The 13287-nt window shown below is 47.8% G+C and overlaps 2 protein-coding genes across 2 annotated transcripts in view; both read right to left on the reverse strand.

Annotated features, from left to right (window-relative positions):
* Positions 1-5416, reverse strand: part of LUZP1 (leucine zipper protein 1) — a 28554-nt gene extending 23138 nt beyond the window's left edge. Inside the window, exon 1 of the mRNA XM_041417334.1 lies at positions 5293-5416. The gene's annotated coding sequence lies outside the window, so the exon portion shown is untranslated. The remainder of the gene's footprint in view (positions 1-5292) is intronic.
* A 6271-nt stretch (positions 5417-11687) lies between these two features.
* Positions 11688-12824, reverse strand: HTR1D (5-hydroxytryptamine receptor 1D). The gene has a single exon (XM_041417570.1). It carries the CDS (start codon positions 12822-12824, stop codon positions 11688-11690), a length of 1137 nt encoding a protein of 378 aa, XP_041273504.1.
* Positions 12825-13287: the final 463 nt, after the last annotated feature.

Raw genomic sequence — 13287 nt, forward strand, 5'->3', positions numbered from 1 at the left:
CCAAAATGCACCTTCCTCAGCTGCCCCACAGGACTGCTGTGCCATGACACAGGTCAGGCAGCCCTCTCACATCACCTGCCTACAGCCACAGATGCTTTCCTCTCCTTCTGTGCAGCCTGACACATGAGCCCCAAGCTCCAGTGGTTTTGTAATATTAACCACCAAAGCAGAATCCTACCAGGGCTAAGAAAGCCCTGGTTCTCATCTCCTGCTGCTCTGCTTTCTCTGAGGCATGCAGTGCACAATCAAGGATAGCCACAACACTATTTGCAAAGGGTCTGAATGAAATCAGTCCTACTACTTCTGAGCCAAACAACCACAAATCCAAGCAAGCAACACAGGGTTTTTGTGGCAAAAAAATCTTATTTAGATCAACGCCCCCTCCCCCCTCTCCAGGCATCAAGTTTGCAAGTTGAAATCACAAACCTCAAAACCGGCTGAGTTAATGAGTTAATTCAATACTAAGCAAGGTTTGATACTATGGCCTGGGCAGTACAGGTCAAACTATGACTTAAAAACCAATTAGCTAAGTAAATTCAGAACTATAAATGTTTACATGCAGGGGCTTGTCCACCCAGTACTGATTAAAAATCGTCAAAGCCTACACTTTCCCCTTTGTGACTCGAAGCAGCTAAACCACCACATTCCCCACAAACCAGGGCAGACAGCAAGGAGGAGTGATGAGGAAGTATCCACAGCTGACAGTGCACGTCCCCCCTTACTTCATCCTGGAGCACTCAGGAGCCCACCTGTGAGAAGCAGATGTGGAACCAGGCCAGTCTGCCTGCGCCTGCAGCCAAGGGAGGGCAGTGAGCACGGCTGGGCTGTGGACAGCTGGTCCCCTGACACGCAGGGCAGGGCAGCATCACAGCTATCGTGCTGCAGCAGGCCAAGGAGCAGCCATACGGAAGTTTCCAGAACACACAAAGTATTTACACACGTGAGACTGGTGCACTTTGCTGGCTCATGCTCAATTCAGTTGCTCAGGGCCCAGATGATAGGACTCTGAAGTTACTTTGTGAGGAGGACATTTCAGGCTTGCTCAATTCAATGAAGCTCTGACAAACAGGGCCAAAAAGACTGGGACTTAATAAATGTAGAAAATTTTCCACTGAAGTCCTCTAAACATGATGTCTCTACTCCTGTACCCAAACCTGGGCAGCACTTTGTATGATCAGGAATTTTGCAAAGGTAGCACATCCAAACGCACTGTGAAAGCATGGACAGAGACCTCAATGCAGACAGCAATGCTTAGATGCTTGAGGGATGCTATTACTGCACAAGTGACCTCACAAACTTTGGACCAGATCCTCAAACTTAAGTTTTATAGTCATTTTCAGGTGGCCGTGCACTGTGCCTGCCTCCTTCTAGCTTCGTGCTCCCTTCCCTTGGCCAGAGTAAAGCAGCCCTGCAACCAGGCTGGGAATCTGGCAGGGCTAAAGGGAGTGGGGGGAGCCTTGTGGTTAATTTTCACCCAGATCAACTCTCTGAACACGGCTGCATGGAGTTTTTGTCAGCTGGGGTAGGGCTAGAAAGGGCACTTGGAGGAGAAAGCAGTTAGGACAAGGGGAAAGGCAAACCCACCTCCTCCAGGCACAGCGCCCACCTGCACTGATGTAGCTCTTCCCAGACCCATGACTGGAGAGGATGTGAAAACCCATCCCTCCACCAACTTGACAAGAGCAAGCAGACACTCTCATCCGCCCACCGTCACACAGAAATAAACTTACCAGCTTATGTGTTCTTATACTTTATACCTGTGTATTGGCAACTTTGTCCCTAAGCAAGGAAGTGATACATTTCATTCCTGGGGTTATTGGGGTGGATCCTAAGGGGCTCTATTGTGAGAAGTGACAAGGCTGCAGAGCGGGCTGAGTGCTAAGTACAACATTAAAACTCTTCTTTTTCTAAACACCCCCTTCTCCTTTCAGCCCATCAGTCACAGGGTGCATTCACCTTTCTGGACTGTGTTTCTGTGTGAAATTCAAATGTTCAGGAACACAAATGTTACATTTGCTGCACAACAAAATACTCTCAGCTTTCTTTTACAGAAAATGAAACAGAAACTGCCTGTGCACAGCATTCACGCTTCTGTGCCTGCTCCTGTCACGCTTAGGTAAAGCTGTGGGTTGCACCTGCATATCTTACTCCACCCTGGTGAGGGTTAAAGCACACAGGGCTGAGGCATCCTTACAAACCCTTATCTGCCCAGATTAGGGCCTCAGCAGGGGAACATCACTGCCAAAACCTAAGACACCACCAGAGACACAAAAGCATCGAGGCCTGAATTGCCACATTCTGATGGCTGACATCCAATGCCACACTTTATATTTGATCACTTCAAAAACACTGGTTTTCAGGCTGCTGAATCAACCCAAACCCCACAGACTTCACAGGAATGGCATGCCTGGCATGCCTTCTCAGTCAGGGTGGTTATGAAGGCTCCTAAATCTGGACAGTTAAAGGCAAATGGTTTGTGGGTTTTCCACCAAACTGATTCAGTCACCAGCTGTAAACCCTCAAATCCAGAGAGATGTGACTGTCCACAGCGTGTGCAGTGAGTGGCTGCAGTCACCACCAGGAGAAGGCTGCCAGCCCCTGTTACCCTGGCAAACAGAAGAGCTTGGACAGGGAGATTAATCATGCCTTTGATGGCTACCGAGGGAAGAAGAGATCAAGTTAAAAGACTAAAGCCCTCCAAAGATTCAGCCCATTGAAAGCAGAGAGAAAAACATTATGGAAGGACAAAGCCAACCACCAGCTTTGGGAATGCAAGAAGTGCTGGCAATAACACCTGCTCATCAGCTGCCACCAAGTATTTGAAAAAATTCATGCTTTCTACTTCATGTGTGCATTACAAGGCAAAAAGTCTGTACAGGAGGCCTTGGATGTATGTAACCATGCCATAACCATCACAACAAAGGTTCTCCATTCCAACAAGTTTTAAGGGCTCCCATAATCTGCAGTCCACTTGTCAGTGTAAAACATATTACTGCTACAAATCATCACCCTTCCAATAAAAACTACCTCCTAAAGAGATTACAGGCTTCATTTTAGTGTAACAATTGTATCAAAATTGTCCTTCTTTGTCATTTCACTCAGTAATGCCAGCCAAAATTCTGAAAAACTCCTATGAGGAAAGAGGCCTCTGGTTCCTCACCAGCTGCAACCCACGGTAGGAAGGAAACGTTTCATGGAGGACATGCACAGCCTCAGAGTCCCTGGGTACAATACTCTGTAAGGTCATGCTCAAAGATCACCAACCCATTTGAACATACAAAATAACGTGACCCAGATTGCAAGGCATACTGGGCTTTTAAACATTATCATTCTCGTAACAGCCACATTTGAGAGTTCTCTTTTTTAACACGAGTTATTTTTGCCTACAATTCCTAGCCTCGTATTAAATACAGAAAATCAGTAACTTCCTCTCAGTTGGGCAATTTTCAGAACACAGAGACAGCCAGAAGGCTCGTGAAAAGGCTACACTCCTGTAACTTATTTCTACTTCTTAGGAAGTCAGCACTGGTCCGATAGGCCTGTACTGGAGTGCAGAAACTTTACTACTTCATAGCACTATGAGGAAGCTGAGGTTGAAAAACTACTTAGATCAGGAGACATTAGTTAATGGGGACCTGATTACTCTTGAATTGTGCTGCTCCCCCACAGTCCCTCTACCCCAACTCATTCCTTCCCCAGGAACTTTCAGACACATATCCAACAGAAACACAGCAATCAGCTCTCCCCGTCCTCCTCCTCCTGCTCCCTGAGCAGCCCCAGGCGTGCAGGCACTGCCGGTGAGGGGGTCCCATGCCCGGGAGGGGTCTTGCCCTGCTCCAGTATCACAGTATCGCTCCCTCGGGACTCCTGGAGCCCCAGGGTGGGGATGTCAGCCTGGCAGGCACTGCCCGCCGTTTTGTGCAGCCCTTACTGCTGCAGCGCCCATACAACGGAGGAATTACACTCCTGCAAGTACCGCAGATGCAAACCAGCCACAGAGCACGCTGTCCCGGCCGAAATATGCCAGCTGGCTACTGGCTGCACAAAGTGACCAGAGCACAGAGCTGCTGGTTCTGTCCTCGCACAGACTGTAACACTGGGGAACGACGCCTCCCCCCAATGTCCTGCAGGTCAGCAGATGCATACCTCTGCCATGAGGCTGCAGGCATGTGGGAAGTTACTGCATTTTTTCCCTCTAAACACGGAATGCCACAGACGATTCCAGGTTGTAAAAATCCCCCTTCCCCGCTGTCATCACTGTGGTGAGAGGCGTTCACCCACCCCAGCTCGATAAGCAACAAGCCCAGCACACGCGGCAGCGATGAGCACTCCTTCCCCCGATTTGTGTGGAACGCTTTAACAGAATTTACGCACCAGTTAAAACCTAACCTCACCGCACCTAACTCAAATGTGCTGATTAGCTGGGATGGTAAGTTTAACTTGTGTTTAATTGGTTTAAAGGCTTCAGATGTAGCATTACAAAGGGGAAAAAAATGCAGATATGCAAAGAAAGCGCAATCGCCAAGGACAACAAGCAAAGGTTTGCTGTGCCACTGGCCTCACATGCCAACACATGGGACACCTGACAAAGCCAAATGAGGCAAGTTTCAGACATTTCCGAAAGAGGCAAAGAAAAGTTTCACAATGCTCCATCAATTAATTCCCTCACGACGGGGGAGCAAAGAAGACTGAAGTGATTAACAAAGTCAGAGCATCAGAAAAGCATATATATAAAAGGACGTTATTAATTATATGATAAACGTGGGCGGGCTGGGAAAGAAGGGGGAATTCAGGAAAAATAAGCAACAGGAAAGGGAGTATGTGGCTGCAGCAAGGGAAAAAAAAAAAGGTTATCCACAGAAAACGCGTTAAGCGCCTGGAAACCTCCAAAATCTCAACCAAGCCCCAGCCAATGGGTTTAGGAACTTCCTTGCGGGCAGTTCGCTACAGCGAGGAGCGGTGGGACCGTGCCCTTCCCGGGCGGGGACGGGGCCGATCTCCGCTCAGGAAAGCGGTTGTTCCGGTCCCGTCGGAAGGAGCCCGACGGCGGCTCCATTTCCGAGCGGGAGCCGAGGCCCCGGCGGGCGCCTCAGGGCCGGCTCTCCCGCGGGGGGTCCCCGCCGCCGCCGCCACCGCGGGCGACCCGGCCTCGAGGCACCCGCTCGCCCGCACGGGAAGGGACGGGAAAGGCGGCGGCGGTCAAAGACAAAGCGGATGCCTCAAATTCCTCCCCGCCCCGCCGGGCTGCGGCACCCCCCGCCCTCCGCCCCTTCATCGCCCACCTCTGCCTACCTGGGCAGCAGGAGCGGCCAGGCTTCGCTCCCTCCCAGCCCGGGCTTGGGCAGCCGCAGCCCGCGAGGGGCTCCGGGGCTCGGGCGGCGGGTGCGGGCGCTGACAATGAGGGGAGGGACGCGGTACCGGGCGGTGCTTGACGTCAGCGGGAGCGGGCGGGGGCTGGCGGCCCGGCCCGGCCGCCGTGCGGCTCCGCGGCGCCCGCCCCCGGCCCTGAGAGGGCGGGGAGGCCCCGGCCGCCATTTTGGGGGGGCCGGAGGGCGCTTGGGGCAGGGAGGGAAAGTTTCCGCAAGGCCCCGGCGCGGAGCTGGGCGGGGTTGGTGGCGCGGATGGGCGCAGCGGAGGCGCTGCCGTGGCTGGTTTCACGGTGGGTTCGTGCTCCAGAAGGACAACCCCTTCTCCGGAGCTGCCGCTGCCTCGGGGCTTTGGTGTCGGGGCAGGCGGTGCCGGTCCCGGCTCTCTAAAAGCAGGGCAGCGCCCCAGGCCAGGCGGCACAGCGAGGTTTTGTCCTCCTCTCCCGCCGCATCCCCCCTTTAGTGCCATCTCTTGGAGGGTGTGGGACTTGGTGGTCAGTCCAGCTGTGGTTGGTTCCACCTCTGGTATCTGCAGCCCGGGGATGCCGAGATGGGAGCAGAGACAAGAGATGTCCCCCAACACTGACCGGGAAAAGTTGCTCCCGGTGCGGCTGAGCGCTGAGCAGAGCCCCGGGCTGCTGGCCGGGCGGGAGGCACGGTGAAGGACCCCGGGAGCTCTGCAGCACCGCGCTGCCCTGGCCCAGCGGAGTCCCCAGCAGGCGCGGTTAGAGGCCGGTGAGCGATTCCAGCCTCCCGGCCCGGCAGCGGGACGTGACGGGCTCGGAGCCTACCGGCCATTGTGGGACATCTGGGGAAAAGGGGAGCTGCCTCCTCACCTTCTAACACCCCTCATTCCACTCGTCCCTTTCTGTACTTTTGTCGGCAGCTTCTGCTGACTGCACTAAGTCCCCATCATTAAAAATATTAATGAAAAAGTTGTTTTATCTTGGAGCAGCCAGAGCTTCCTTATTTTTCCTCTACATCATTTCCTCTCCCTGGACAGAAATTTCTGAGTGTCTAACCTCACACCACTAAGCTTTTTTCTTTGAAATACCAGCCTGGGCCGTGGCAGCCCTTCTTGCCACGGGCACCGTGCCACCAGCTGCAGCCATGACACAGAGCAGGCAGGCTGTCTCTCGCTTGGATCCAGGGATTTGACAATTATCATTTCCTGAGTTTCCGTTCACTCTCTTCCCCACACTGCAGACCCCACCCAGCAGCTGGTTCAGTTACACCTTGGTGAGGGGCTTCCTTCTCCTCCTTTATCAGCTCAGCTCAGTCTGTTTTCCGTCACCTCCCTCCATCACTCATGCTGGGTGGGTCAGGACTTTACCTCACACCTTGTGCTTTCCCTCCAGTAGCAGTTCGCTGTGCCAGTGCTGCTGGCATCTGGTGGCACAGGAGGCTGAGGAGTCCTTAGTGAGCATTTGCTCTTGTTTGCACTACTCCACAATGAGGACTCACCAAAGCCTGAGGCATGGTTGCAATGCTTATCTCTTGGATTGGAAGTGTGGGTGCTGGATTTCCAAAACCCAAAGCAGGGTGCCAGCAGCACTGGTAGAAAACTTTTTCCCCAGATGTCCCCACAATGGTTGATAGAAAGGCTGCATAGTTCCAAGGGAGTGGGGTGTAAGTAATGTGGGCAGGTGTGACCAGAGACAATGGGCAAGGAGAAATGACAAACACAATAAAATCACAAATGATACGGGGAAGCAGCAGAAGCTGTCAGTGCGTCTGACAACAGAGGATCCATATGGGTGTAGTGGCTTTAAACAAATAAAAGTAACTCGTGCATCTTATGCACAGCTTGATAACGTGAGAAGTGGATGGCTCTAGGATGCCATGAACACCAGAGGCATGAGATTCAAAAGGGATTAGCCAAATTTAGAGAGAACAGATTTCTCTGTGGTTATTAAAAATGTCCATCTGAGTCATCTTCCAGTTCATGAAGTCCCTGAACTGACTCTTCAGGTATTCTTGCTATTCTGTACTCCCTCTGTTTGTCTGGTTAATTTAAGTGAGGTGTCTGAGTTGATCTTGCTGCTGCTGATACATGCAGTTGTGTGTCCCTCCTAAAATTACTTGTGTGTGTGTGCTGCTTCTTCTGCACCATTCTGGCATTTGTTCCATTTATCAAACTGGCAGACAACTAACTCAGAGTCAATACTTCTCTGCCTCTAGTGAGTTGAATTAGCCAATACTTTTCTAAGCCAGTGGTTCTTGCTTCTCTCTGCAAACTAGAAATGCAGATTCTCCTGTTATCACCTGGTTCCAGGTGTTCAGGTTTTAAGTATTTAGAAGATCAGAATCATTATAAGATCCTGATATTTGTTTAATTAATTTCTAACAGCTCCAAACAGAGCTGGAGCCTTGGTTGTGCTAGAAGCCACACAGAGTTTAGGAACAGTATTAAACACAGCAAGCAGGGAAAAAGAAACAAAATCATGCTTATGAGGACAGATGTGCTGCATGGCTTGCTAGTCTCACATCATTATCAGCAGTCTATATGGCAATGTAAATATGGCTGGGTTTGGGGTTTTGTGTGTATGACTGTTTCTTGTTCCTAGAATCAGCCAGGTGCCACCATGAGCCTCCAAAGAAGCCTGCAGCCATGTCAAGGTGTGGTAACAAAGGCACTGAGAAGCCTGCAGCATATAAGAAACAGGTTGCTGTCTTGTTAGTTGGTGCTGCTTCCACCTTCCTCTCAGTCAGAAAGCATATTCAGTCCAGTGAGAACACCATCTCCTCAAACCAAGGGTTTTCATATCCATCTTCACCAGCTGCATAAGGAGCCAAACCTGACACACCTGGAGAACACCAGGATGGGGAGTGGCAGTTGCTGGAAGTAATAAACAGGATTTACACACGCTGTGAGTAGGGTTGGTCTGAATACATCAGACGTCTCCACTACCGATCCTTTTACACAAGTCTCATTTCAATCTTGCAACCTAGGTAATGTAAATAATGTCTTTAAAGTCAGTTGGTTTGAGGGGATCTTTCACCTCTTCCTGGAGCAGACATCTTAAAAATGTCAGCTAAATTAGGTCTACACATGGAGCCAGAAGGGTGCATTTAAGGATGCCAAGGGTGCTTGCCAATATAATTTCAAGATTGGCACCATAGCTACAGCTGTCTCTTCTAACATTTGTTCAAGGACTGGCAAGGTTTACTGCAGAGGGAGTTGTGAACTCAAAAAAGAAAAGCAGGATACCGAGTAGTTTCCATGGTAGTTCAAAACTTGAAATTGTCTATCCATCATTAACTGCTATGGAATAGACAGGAAATACAAAGTATCATATCTTCACAGTACCAAAGTACCTTTTGCATTAGAATATCAGAGTGGTAAAAAATCATAATTGTCAATGAAGGCATTCTGACACTGTGTTATAAAGTGTGTTCTGCAAAAACATTTCCATCATGTCACAGACTGATTACAAATACAAAACAGGAAGAGGACTTTTGGCATGTTTGCTTGTGAAGATGTAATCTGTTCATCAATAGGGCTTCATATACTTAAGTAGTCTTACATATTGTTCTTTTGTTCCTATTGTGCATTTTGTTCCTTTGTATTCCCCTGACAAGGAGCTGTTTTCAGGTTGGTGAGCATGGTGGGATGGCTTTCACTGGCCATATTTCTTTCACATAGCAAGGTTCAGGTTTGTCCTGGGAGGAGTGATCGTGTTCCACATTCATTTTCCTGACAGTCTTCTGTCATTGTGACTCCTCATTGGTGACACTCATCCTCTTCCCTGGATATTCCCAGGAATAACCTGCACTGGAATTTAAATGCAGGGTGCTGCAGTGAACACACATGCTTTGACATATATTTAGCTATTTCTTCTGTTTTTCATAAATGTTACATTATCATTGAAACAACTATCTTATCGGACCTATCAATTTGTTTTCTATACAAACATGACATGTTTTAACATACCTTTGTGCTTGTAATATTGCAAGAGCTTCACTGGAGAGGCACTGAGATATCACTCAGCCCTCATGTACTTTCTGTAAAATCTATTTGTGTGCTCTGGACTGCAATTCACAGAGCATTGTAAAACATGGTAAATATGGACATTGATCTCTGTGACATGGGAGCCTCCTCCTTTCAACTCAGAGGCTGTAGGTGTTATTTATCTTTAATTTATGATCATCCCTAGCAAGTGTTTTCATCTGCCAGTTCCATATCAGTGTTTTTTCCAATATAAATTACTGAGGCATGCTATCAAATATTTACTAACAATAAGAATGGTGTAATATTAGACCATATGCCTTTTAAAATTAACCTATAATCTAACCAAAGAAAGGGCCTACTTTGTTTACTCTTGAATTAAACAATGTCAAAGAAGAGTGGTGGATCATCTTCCTTTGCTGTATCTTGCCATTCTGTTGATAATTAGAAATCTTCAAGGGTAGGAAATACAGAAAGAGAGCAAAAGCACAGTTGATACAGGCAGGGAATGGCCCTTCCAGGACCATGATCTGCAATTTTATGTTTCACACTGAGCAGGTGAATCACCCATGGATCTTGGAAGTCATCACAAACTGGCCCAAAGGTGAACATTTCAGACTATCATCATCAGAGGAGAATGAAAACTTGATTGCTGCTGTAACAGCAAGTTGAACAGTACCAGGGACTGGCGTCAGGTGTGGGAGTTCAGTTGTCCACACTGGTTTATGGCTGAGACCTTCCCCTGTGGCCTGTGGCAGCTCGCACGTCCCCAGCACTCTGGACACACTTTGGGAGGACACTCTGTGGTTGTGGTCATGTAGTGACACCATCCAAATGTGTTAAGCTTGACAGAGCTAGATCAGTGCCCTTTTGGGAGGGTGGAGGAGCCATGTCCCAAACAGAGCAGCCTTAAATGCCTTCAGTGAGAGAGAGGACTGCCCTTCCATGACCACACAACTGCTCTGCCTGACTCTGCAGCATGTGGGTGGTCCTGGGGCATCACTTTATGGTGCATCCTCAGCAGAGGCACCAGCAGCAGGGAGAAGCTGCAAAAGCTGTGCTACAAAAGCAAAGGAGAGGCTGACAGCTGTGGTGGACATGCACTGTGGTGGAGATGAACTGGGGCAGGCTGAGAGATGGAAGGGCGGTCAGAAGGATGATGGGGTGATTTTCAAAGCAATGTGAGGCTCTCATATTCAGTACAGACATGACACTTCTGATGTAAAATGCTCAGAGACTAAAACGTTGCATGACATTTGGGCTGCACCACTTGGTGTGCTGTCTTGTCTGAGACTTCATCCAAGACCTCCATGTGCCAGCTTCCCACCTGGCAATCAGGGAAATAATCCCAGAGGCAGAGAAGGGCAGGTTAGAAGGGACTTGCTCTGTGACCTCAGCAAAGGGTCCTGACAGTGATTCCTGAGCACAGTTTGTTTGACCAGTATTAAAGAATTCCAGAGGCGGGTATGCCACATCCACCCCAACAACCTTAATTACTGAGAAAGTTTTCCTTGGTGTGTCACTGTGTTCTCCCCTAACTTCCCATATCTTGTCACCAAGGAGTGAAACTTCTGGCTTTTTTATGAGGTCCTAGTCATTCCATACCAGCACTAACCATATTTTCCTGTTTAAGTTTATGCATGCAAAAAAGTTAAATGACAGAAATATAAGATCAATCATTTTCATGCTATTTATTTTGTAGCATTTCTTTACTGGCTGTTCTATTAATGATAAAATGTGTAATAACTAATTCAACTAAATTGTCTCCTTTCTACACTTCACCAAAAGCATAGCTTCAAATGCAGCGTTTGTGAAATATCCACATAACTTACATCTGTGCTATGCTGCTCTGCCCTGCTGCTGATTATAGTCAGGCTGTGTCACACATCTTCTGAAAGAGCTACAGGTTTTATCAGCTTCATATGGGTAAGATACATGCCATAGAAAATACAAGTATCAGATCCTGCTCTCCAGAATTTCTCTCAGCTGACATAAATGGTTAATAATATACAGGAGAAATACTAATGTCTTGTAAATACACACACAATTTCCTCCCATCAGGGTAATGTGTCACCTCATCCCACGAGACAAACTCCCTGGTTCACACACCTTGCCTCGTTGCAAAGCTTATTTCATGTGTCATTGATCTTATATACACACATGATCACTGCAGAGACCATGGACAAATTCTGTTATGGCACGTACAGTCCCAGACAGAAAATATCAAATTGGCAATAAATTCCCAGTTACATGCACAGAACAGGGTAGCAGCAGAGATGGCAATTACCACTCCGTTCCTTAGGAATAAAAGCATGGAAAGTTTCAGGTAGGCTGTGAGATTGCACAAGGGTCAGTTACACAGGAGGAGAGTCTCAAGAGGAACTCTTTTTGAAAAGTATTAGTTTTTGGAAAGCCTGTTTAAATTCTTCATTAAAAGCTGTATAAATTACTGGATTGATTAATGAGTTTAGGTAACCCAACCAGGTAAAAAAGTCCAGTAGGATGGGATGAAACCAACAAGCATCTTGGCAGATTGGTAGGACTAGGGATATGACAAAAAAAGGCAGCCAGCAGATAATGAAAGCTCCCAGAATAATGCCTAAAGTTTTGGTAGCTTTCCTTTCTCTCGCAGCAGAAATTCTTTTCCTTTCCAGCACACTATCTGCAAGTTTTATTTTAACATGACCAAGAAATATTGGGGATCCACCTGAATGGGAATGCCCTTCATGGAGGCTAGCATTAATGGAGCAGAGGGAAGAGCCTGCAGAACCTGTGATCAGGTGTGCAGTCGTGAAACGTTTCCCATATAATGGGGGTGGCTTCAGAATCCTGGATCGAGCTGCTACATAAATTCTCCCATACAATATCAGCAGGAGCACGGTTGGGATGTAGAAAGCTCCACAAGTAGAATAAATCGTGTAGGAAATTTGCTCCGTGTTTACAGCGCACTTTGCAATCTCTTCATGAGCTTTCACTTGCCTCCAGAAAAATGGTGGCACAGAGATACTGATAGAAATCATCCAGACCACGGCAATCATGAGGGCGGCTCGGCCGGCAGTGCGGCGTTTGGTGTACTCCAGAGCGTCTGTGATAGCCCAGTACCTGTCCAGGGCAATGACACAGAGGTGCAGGATGGAGGCTGTGCAGCACGTGATGTCTGATGACAGCCAGATGTCACACAGCAGCTGGCCAAAGGCCCACGTGTGGGTGACGGTGTAAGCAATGCTGACAGGCATCACCAGGACAGACACCAAGAGATCAGTCACTGCCAAGGAGCCAATGAGGTAATTTGCGGGTGTGTGGAGCTTTCTAGTCAGAAAAATGGTAATAACAACAAAAACATTTGCGAGGATCGTTGCCAAAGTTATAACAGCCAGAAGGATTGACAGTGAAATCTTCAGCCCTAAGAGTGTCCTTTCATCCCAAGACAAAGGTGTTTCAGTGACATTTAATGATTTATTTGCTGAGCTCTGGAGAGAGAACTGTGCTGAATGGTTGTACTGAGTCATCCTCTGCTCTGATTTCACCTTCCAGTGGAATCTTTCCAGGACAATGAAGAAAGATGCTCACTTTTGTTGATAAAATAGAATTTTTCATACTTTGGTCAAACACTGAATTAACTTGTTGAAAATTAACTTGCTGGAAACTTCAGCTGATGCAGTAGATGAGGTACTCTCCTATGCAAGATTTTGCATCACATCACATCACATCACATCAATTACATCATTGTTACAGCAAAATGTCATCCAGACACAAGTCTGGTGTACAACAATGAAAACAGTAATATAAGTGATGGGAATTCAGGTGGTTTTCATCTTGAAGAAAATGAAATAATTTTTTATTATCTTTTTTTCACACCTTCTTTCTTACCTAATCTTCTGAAAAGTTGCATAAATCAATACTGAAGGGGTAAGAGATGGAAAAGAAACATCTGGGCATGCAGTTGATACTGGATATAAAGCTACCCACAAG

The sequence above is a fragment of the Onychostruthus taczanowskii genome, unplaced genomic scaffold, assembly GCF_017590055.1.
Source record: "Onychostruthus taczanowskii isolate IOZ18803 unplaced genomic scaffold, ASM1759005v1 scaffold56, whole genome shotgun sequence".
NCBI classification, from domain to species: Eukaryota; Metazoa; Chordata; class Aves; order Passeriformes; family Passeridae; genus Onychostruthus; species Onychostruthus taczanowskii.